The sequence below is a fragment of the Fundulus heteroclitus genome, chromosome 10 (genome assembly GCF_011125445.2).
Source record: "Fundulus heteroclitus isolate FHET01 chromosome 10, MU-UCD_Fhet_4.1, whole genome shotgun sequence".
Taxonomy (NCBI): Eukaryota; Metazoa; Chordata; class Actinopteri; order Cyprinodontiformes; family Fundulidae; genus Fundulus; species Fundulus heteroclitus.
The window spans coordinates 13,870,315-13,879,856 of record NC_046370.1 but is presented as its reverse complement, the minus strand read 5'-3'; the positions used below and the strand labels follow the sequence as shown (position 1 = coordinate 13,879,856).

The 9,542-nt window shown below is 42.4% G+C and overlaps 1 protein-coding gene across 1 annotated transcript; it reads right to left on the bottom strand.

The window, feature by feature from the left end:
- Window positions 1-10: 10 nt before the first annotated feature.
- On the bottom strand, window positions 11-7,689 carry zgc:112285 (serine protease). Its single transcript, XM_012862823.3, has 6 exons — window positions 7,477-7,689; window positions 7,257-7,366; window positions 3,382-3,476; window positions 2,988-3,268; window positions 436-599; window positions 11-343 (listed from the first exon to the last, which is right to left on the bottom strand). Exons 1-6 carry the CDS (start codon window positions 7,613-7,615, stop codon window positions 164-166), a joined length of 969 nt encoding a protein of 322 aa, XP_012718277.2. The 5' UTR covers window positions 7,616-7,689; the 3' UTR covers window positions 11-163.
- Window positions 7,690-9,542: the final 1,853 nt, after the last annotated feature.

The following is a 9,542-nucleotide window of genomic DNA, read 5'->3' as shown; positions in this document are numbered from 1 at the left end:
TTCACAACTATCTGCTCATCACTTTTATTGCAGAAAGCAACCTCTGAATGCCGGTGTTTACATTGTGAAGTGTGGTTTATGTTGAGGAACAGGCACAATCTGAAGCTACGAGACTTAAGTAAGAAGGTTTAATAAAGAGGAGGTCGCGTTTGTCGGCGCCGCCTCAGTGCAGGAAGAAGTCCCTGATGCGGGTCGCCTCGATCCAGGGGATGTAGGTGGAGGTGCGGGTGAAGACGCTGGGCTTGTTCTCCACGGTGCAGCCGATGGGGCCGAAGCTCACCACGCCGTGCACCTCCCAGCGGTCGCGGCCCAGCTGGCAGAGCAGCGGACCGCCGGAGTCGCCCTGAGACCAAAGACGAGCCGTGAGACGAAGAGGAAGAGGAGACTCGGTCCGACTGACGTAAAAGCTGCCCTAAACGGCCGGCGGGCCCGTACCTGACATGCGGCGGGGGGGTCCTCGGTGTCCCTGAACCCGGCGCAGATCATGGAGTCCCGGACGCGGTCACCCCAGAACTTCTTCTGCCGACAGGTTTTGAAGTCGATGATGGGCAGACGGGCTTGATTCAGCGCTTCTGCCAGGGAGACGTTCTCCTTTCCACCTGAAACGTGACAGTAGACATTTCACCACCCTTAATGTTAACCTGACTCCGTCAGATGGATTTGCTTCACATATCCATCTGAAAACCTTCCGTTGAAGTAATTTTGGGAAGGGGCGAAAATACTGGTTAGCTGATTGGACTATGTTGGTGATAGACGGGCCAAATAAACCAATCAGATCAACGAAGCATATGACGTAATCGTCAACATGCTTCGTGTGAGCGACGACGAAAACACAAGCCAAGCTACTCTTGCTGCTGCAGGTAAAGGCTCATTAGCTCAGCAGAGAAATACTCTGTAATTCCGATAAAACTTGCTCGATAGCTACGCTAACGCTAGTTTCATCGGCTGAAGCCGCCACGTTCTTTAGACTGAACTGTCGCACTTCCCGTTGCGTCACACCTCAACCCGCCTCAAAGCCAACGCTGATTGGACGTTCGTTTGGTGAACGGCTCCAAATTTTCTTTAACGGAGAGTAGCCAGACTGATCTGCGAGTGAAACCTTGAAAGCTCGCGAGATCAGGATGGTCTCACGAGGCTACCTTAATGTCCCACTTACACTAAACTTAAACATTGGGGGGGGGGGTTCACTAATTAACATAAGAGGGAAACTCCTAAACAGTTTTGTTGCTGGTAACTGACAATTATGGCTTATAGCCAAGTAAAAAAAAACGTAAGATTCAGCGTAGGAGAAATGGCTGCAAGAGTAAAAAAAGGATGCACACCATAACATTTCTTCAGGGAATGTTATGAAAAGTTATGGTGTGCATAATCATGGGCAGATTGCTGACTTGTCAATTATCCAGCACACCATTAAGGTCCCAGAGTCTGGAGCGAGTTGCCAGATGTGTCCAGTTGGTTTCCAGAGTCCGTGATGGTTTTAGGCGGGATCATGTCATCTGCTGGCTTAGTCTGTGTCCACACCCAGAGGGCGCCTCATGTTTCCCTCTGCTGACGAGCTTTCTGGAGATGCTGATTGGATTTTCCTGCAGCCCACGCTGCCAGAAAAGTACCAGTGCCTGCTTTATGAACCGTGCCCATCTCTGCGCAGCAAACTGCCCCAACCCAAGTCACGTAGGATCTGAGGAGTTTTGTCAAGAGGACGATGAGATCAAGCAGACAAGCGGGAGGCCTCCATCAAAGCAAACCGGGTTTCCTTCACACCTCAGCAGAACCACCAGCCGACGGCCTCCACGCAACGCTGCACCGGTGCAGTAAATGATCCAAAATGAGCCGCAGACAAAAATCTTCGCTGATCACTTGAAGCACTAACGTGTGTTAGGCTAGCACACAGAATCCCAATTAAATACAGTGGAGTTGTGATGGTGATGGGCAAAATGTTGTTAATAGTTGTAGATTTTGAAGCAGCTGATCTAAGTTGGTGCAGAGCTCTTAGACGGCCCTTTACCATAACGTCAAGTTAAAGGCCGACTTCAGTTTGATGTCTTTTCCTGATTTGTGGAGATATTTTAACTCAACTAGTTTAATGTTTTGATATAGAATATAAAATAATCCAAAAAAAATAAACAAATAAAATAAATTTGGGTCTAAAAAAAGAAGGGACTGTTTTACTGGAAACTGTAAAAATCTGTTTATATTGAGTATAAAGGATTTTTTTTAACTTTTAGATTTATTGGATATTGTTAATATCACAAGAATGACCGTTTCAGTGGAATTACACATTCAGCGGGAGTTCTTTTTCCTGGTTCCCTAATGATGGCATTTAAAACGATTTATATTCAGACCAGTGACGTGCAACATATTCGCTGCAAAAGGGGAACAAAAAGTAAGTAAAATCTTGAAATGAATGTATTTCTCCTTGACATGAGCAGGTAAATAAAATTATCCGCCAGTGGAACAAGATTTTTTCACTAGGAACAATTCATCTCCATCTTATTTCAAGTGCAGTATATCTAATTATCTCATTTTAGGGGTCAAAATACTCATTCTGTTGGCAGATAATCTTATTTACCTGCTCATATCAAGGACAAATGCACTAATTTCAAGAAGATTTCACATACTTTTCGGTCCCTTTTTTTTTAAAGCGTTCAATCTCACTTGTCACTTGTCTACATTTAAAAGGATTTTTAAATGTAGATACCACAAGTTCTTGCCCTGGGTGTCAAGAATATTGTTTGCAAACTTGATGGACTCTCATCACCCTTGGTACCCAAACACCCTATATAGATAATAGTGACCTGACCTTTGTTTTAGGGGCACTGTGATGATGTAAAAGAGAGGAAGCTGCAGAAAATCTGCATTGTAATTAATTTCATCATAATATTCAACAATAATATCTAATTTCCATATTTTAGTCATTGCGTTGAGCCTGATTAGGCCATATTTTTCCCCCTCAGTGGCCGTGTTTGTGTCTCCTGTCCCCGACTCACCCCGGGTGTCTCCCCAGCCCGTCACCCAGCAGTAGTGCCCCGGATTGAGGGCGGTCTGCTTGCGCGGCAGGCAGGCGTAGCGGATGAAGTTCGAAGGCAGGATGTCTGTGCCGGCCTTCACCAGGGCGATGTCGTAGTCCAGCTCGCTGTGAGCCGGGTAACGGAAGTTCTCGTGCCGGTAGATCCTCTTGATGGGGAAAATCCTCTCTGCAGACTCGGAGCGCTTCAGCTGGTGCTTCCCGAGGACAATCCTCCAGCTCCCAGGGTCCTCGGCTTTACCCCTGAGAGCGTTCAGCAAAAAGAAAACGCACTGTTTCATATCTGATGTTGTGTTTGATTCACACAAACCGTGCAGCTGCTTTTAAGATGTGAGATTTGTGGAGCGCCGTCTTACTTCTGGAAGCAGTGAGCTGCAGTGAGCACCCAGTTCTTATGGATGAGGGTTCCTCCACAGACGTGAATGTAGTGTTTGCTTCCTCTGGGTCGAACCTGTGAAAGGCAAGCAGTGTCCTTAATCAGAGAAAATGCCAGACCTTTTTATTTTATCTCAATCAAATTTGGAGTACCATATTTTTCGGACTATACGTCGCACTATTTTACTTAGTTTGGCCGATCTTGCGACTTATACTCCGGAAAGACTTATGGTCTAAAAAATACGGTAAGTTTATCGCCGTTTGGTTTTAAGTGTTTTTTTTCTTCCGCTTAAACTTCAACAGTTATCGCTCATTTTAACATTCTCATTTAACTTTATTCTGTTCATCAAATTTCTAATTAGTCCATTTTATTGTGTTTTCTATTTGATTTGAATGCCTTTACTGAAAAAAATTTAAATTAAAAACTTATGTTTTAGCTTTTCTTTTAATTTACCTTCAGTCATTCTGTGTTATTCTGATCTTATTTGTTTCAATTATATATATTGTATTTTTTTACCAAATGTAAAGAGGTTTATCCTATACCTTTCTAATTTGATTTGTGTTTAATATTTTGTACCTTTTAAATCTGTTTTCCACCACTGTTTTAAATTTGACCAAAAGTTTAAGTTTATATTTAATTTCTGTTTATTTGTGTTATGGTGTAAGTACAGCTTTTATTGTTTTAACATAAGAGGCATTTTGCATTTTTACTTAGTTCATATCTGTCTCTAGGGCAGCATTTTTGAGCGATAATTGCTGCTAGCTGTGTGCATGTTCCTTTATTTTTAATAATTTTTTTAAACAGTTTGTTACATTTAATTGTATGAAAATTTCTCTATAAATATAATCTGATTGCTGATTTTACTTACAGACTAAATTAAAAGTACTAGTTTGTCATTCCTGTAAATTCATTCAAAATCTTTTTAGATATAATTTATTGCCCATAAAATAGGATGTCATGGCCATTTGTTTCCTCTTTTAAGTTATTTTACATTGTTGTTTAATCAAGACAAAATCTGCTCATCAGAAAACAACACCCATGGTGCCTCTGGTGACATCACACAAGGCATAATGCAACTAACCGAAGCTCTTCTGAGTACGTTTACGTTCTATTTCCCTCCTTTTTTTTTTTTACTCACAGTTTTTGCATCTTTACGTCAAATTCCTTCAACAAATGTGGTCACTTGTATTCTTCACTGCTAGTGAGATTATGTTGAATGTTTTTTTCTTCTTTTTTAAGAAACACACATCAAGCAGGATAGACTGGAATGGACAAATTGCAAACTCCATTGACACTTGATGATTAATTAATGATTTCCAGGTCCAATCAATATTTCTTGCAAAACTACTTTATCACCTGCAATTATAATGAGCCCAATCCCAACACTTTGCCCTGCCATGCATGTATGCCTATGTCATCATTCCAGAGGAAAAATAAAGGGGAAAGCCCATCTATCAAAAGCTTATATTGAATCTATTGTTGATGAACTGGCAAATTATTGTTCATCAACAATAGATTCAATATAAGCTTATATTTAGCTAGAATAAAGCCTTTACTCATTTTAGAGTTGAAACAAATGCACAGAGGCATGTCAATCCAGAATAATTAACAATATTGTTCCAATTCTGCAGGGGATTTTTGTTATCATCAACGTTTGTTTCACATTAGTAGCCTTCATGGTTCAGAAGCATGGGGTCTGCAGCATATATGCAGCTGAAGCATGTTACAATCACTTATCTGCCATTGATTTGAATAAAAGAGTCGGCGATAATGCAGAATGGCGATGCTTAGTTTATCCAGCAGAGGACATAGTTTACAGGGGGGTTTACTACTTGTTGGTTAAACCACAACTTCTCACATCGTAATAGCGTCCCATTTTGGATTGTTGCTCTGGTAAATTTTCTATAAAATTACAGTGCCTTGCAAAAGTATTTGTGCTGTGAACCTTTTTACATTTGATCACATTGCACCACAAACTCTCATGCACGTCCTATGATGACATAGCTTTGCCACAAGCCTGGTCAGAGTTGATAGGACAATGCATGGAGCTAAAACGCAGGGCTGTTCTGGAAGAAAACCCGTTAGTGGCTGCAAAATTCATACAACTGGAGCAAATGTGCTTGTGATCTGAACTGTCTAGAAACTACTTTAGAGTTTTAGGAAAATCTCCAGTTACTAATGACCTAAGGAATTCAAGGAACCCCTGTAATTTCTAGGTATGCTACAAAAAAGTGAGAGCTTCAAATCCCCTGGACGGACTACTTATCAGCTAATTTCAGACATATTTCAGCAAATTAGAAGTTGCTCTTCAGTCTTGCAGGGTTTCTATCATAACAAACGTTTCCATTTATTTATAGATAACCAATAATGACAGGGGAAAAATACTTGGCCAGCCTGCTTTTGCACAAGTTACACAGCATCAGTGCAGCGCAGCAAGGATGTGTTCTATGGCAAGCCGATTAGGCCAATTATCGTCCGTACAATAACGCGCAGTTCCAACCCGTATTTTACGCGAGGCAGAAAGAAGATGCACCTTCCTTTCTGATCCTGTCTAAATCCTGCTTAGTTCAATAATAAAGTCTGATATTACACAAAAGTCACACTGCACCTTTCCAGCCAGAATGCGCGGTGACGTAAAAAATGCGCACTCGCGTAAAATACGGGTTGGAACTGTTATTGTACGGACGATAATTGGCCTAATCGGCTTGCCATAGTGATCAGCCTGTGGCCCAGGTTGCTTTATTAGTGACCTTCAGACCAGCTAAATGGTTGAGTCTCTGTCTCGCATCTCCCTTTCGACAATATCCCAGTGGATTCAGTTCACCAAGGTAATGGTACTTTGGGCAGTGTGGGTTGGTACCAAGTCCTGCTGGAACATGAAATCAGCCTTTTAAACGACTGCTATGACTTTAGACCATATAGAGTACAGCGGATAAAAAACAGCGGATGGCATGGCTTCCCAAATCCTCTCCGATTGTGGAAACCTCCCACTGGATGTCACTGTTAGTGACCTTTACAGCCCTATTAGAGTGGTTGTTCTGACTACAACCTTTAGGGCCTTTAATCTTGATACTCTGAACTTATGTAAGGAATCGAATAAGCCTTTTAGATAAGAGGTGTAACGTCTTGAGGAACATGAGAAGAAGTTCTATTTAAACACAATCGTTATGTCCCGATTTCAGGCTTCCCCCCCTCTTTGTCCAGACTACGACTCAAGATTTAGATTCCGAAACAAAATGTCACATTAAGTTTAATCTGAAAAGGTGATTTTGGACCGCTGCACAACATTCCTAGTTTTCTCAGTAACTCAGGTAAGTCAATTCTCGTGTTGCTTCTAGGATAAATGTAGCTCAACACAAGAAATGACATAGTTATAGTCCAAGTCCTGGATATGTCTGTTTTTGGTGTAGTGACTCCAGCTGAAGTCCGCGGTCCTTTAGAGTTTGCGGTCACACCTTTTGCTTGTCCACATTTTTTTCCTTTCACTTAACTTTTCAATCACATGCTTGGACATTACACTGCGTGAACAGCGAGTTTCTTCAACAAAGGCATTTTGAAGATTACTCTTCTTGGGCAGGGTGTCAGTTATTGTCTGCTGGACAACTGTTAATCAGCGGTCTTATCCATGAACATTACACTTCTGTATTAGAAATCTGGGTTTTTTTGTTGCTATTATGCCATATGGGCCAATTTTATTGCCAAAATACAATAACTCTAACCAGTTGTGATACACTAGTCTGTTTGGAAATGACCTTGGAACGGATTAATTTCCAGAGCGAAATCAGCAGGAAAAAAAATCAACTGATCAAAGTCATTGTGTTCCTTAAAACAGAGAATCCTGTCGGTGTGATTTACCTGCAAAGAGACTTGCCAGGGCCAGGAGTGAGGTCGGGCCTCGTTTCCAGAGACAATCCTCTCAACCATGTTCGGCTTGAAGTGGGCCATGCCACAATCCTGTGGCCAGTCTAGGAGGACAGAACCACCCCGTTCAATACATACATACAGGCATCACAGAGCTATTCACATGAGTCATGTTTTACTTTTGCCCATGCTGGAGAAGTTTCTTTGCCCTCACCTAGGTGGAGGACTTTGTGCTGTGGTTGTTGTCCAGGGATAAGCGTGTATGCAGCTGCAGGCAGGGATGCCTTGCTCAACAGCAGCAGCAGTGGCAACAGGGGGAGTAACCGGAGCAGAGGCGGTCCTGGTGCAGCCATCGTCTTTCAAAGAATCGCCAACCAGTCCACAACCGACACTATTTATAGCGAGCAGATGTACGCAAACAGGTACGCGTACGGTTCATGCAAACGCACACACGAGCACAACAGCTAACCTCCAGGGACAATGAGTTAGTGTCACAACAAAAGCAGAGCGCTGGATAGTTCTCTTGTAGCTTTGAGTATTACTGGAGCTGAGAAAAAGGGGATTTTTTTTTTTTTTTTCCGCCCAGGGGAGTCCCATCAGCACTTTTACATACATATAGTATGCTCACAGCACACGCACATGTGTGCAAGACAAAGGCATCACTGTATTGTACACAAACAAGTGTGCAAGTCACATGGGCTGATCGGAGCGACACCCCGGCCTGAATGTAACATTTATATGAGGTCTGATGTGAAGCCCAGCCCATCCTGGGTAAACACAAATCCGAAGATCTGTATCTCATGTGAAGATTGAGCCATTCAAAGTAAAATTGCTCATGTTGGTAGGAGAATGGGCCTCCGATGGGAATGTGTGAGGGCAATGACGGCCTCTTGTCAGCTGTTGATTCATGCAAGTTTGATGCAGAGCGACTTGAACCCATATGGGCACAAAATGGCCCAGTTTTATTCTACATTTTCAACAGAAGTTACATTTGTTGCCTTTAACTCTACTTTTTATAACCATAGAAAGTACTGCTAATTGAGTTGAACTGGATTTCTAAATTAATGCCTGTTTTTCGCGTCTTCCCATCAACTCTGACCTTCTTTCCTGCATCGTCACAGCACTATCGTTTAAGAATGCTGTTTTTCCTCCCGTGAGTAAAATACAAAATATCTAAACGCAAACTGACTTCTGTAAAAAAAAAACATATATGACCACAGTAACTGCAGTAGAAGCCCCTGGTGAGCGGAGCTTTTCTTGCTGCAGTGAATAAAAGAGAATGTGCCCGCTCATCTGAATGGCAGGGCTTGAATGGTCAGATCTCGCCGCCGGGGGGTTCATCAAGTTTACGCACAGATGTACATTGTGTGCATGTGTTCGCCGGGTGAATGAGGTGAAGTGTGGCACTGGCTGAAAAAAAACAAGGATATGGGCAATTAAACATTGGAGCCAAGAGACAAGTATCATATTTTCCATTGAAAGAGAACGTAGCAATTAGAAATAAAGTTCCAGAGATCTAAAATTTCCCACCATTTCCTGATTTACTCTCACCAATACCAATACCAGGCTTAGATATATTCACACAGCCCTAGTAATATTTTGTTAAATCCAATTTATATGAAGTTGGCACATGTTTTTAAGTTTAGGTTTCTAGCTCCATCCGAATACCCATAATAATAGCTCCTAGCTCCTACTCATATCTCCTGTGTCTTGACCTCTCATGGGATCAACGGCAAGAACTCTATAGTGGGTAGGAAAGGAGCTTCAGGCTGCTGTGCCGAATTCGGACAGCCTTCAACTCTGACGTCCTTTCGTGACGGAAACACACATGGATGATGCAAGTCGAATCTGGGCCTACAGCCTTCCGACAATAAACTACAAAGTGTGTGCTCTCTTCTCTCCGGCCATTTTTGTTAATTTCTGTGAGGTTGGCTGTGCTTGTACGTCACGTCCAAAGGATTGTGGGATTCCCAACAGCCCCTTAGCGGCAGTAAGGGACATTGCAAGGTTCCTATGCTAAATTACAAGCGGGAGGTAGCATACAGGCTTCTGTTCCTACCTCCTTCTTTAAAGACTGCACTATTCGGACAGCACTTATCATGGCGACCACTGAAACATTTCAACTTTGGCTAAAGAGGTCTTACCCAATAAGGGTATTCGGATGGAGCCCTTGTCATGATTTAACACAAGTGCTTACTGATCGTAAAATCTCCTGTTACTAATACAAGCCCAATAAAATGTATTTCTATGCATTTTAACCCAAAACAGAGCTAAGTGTCT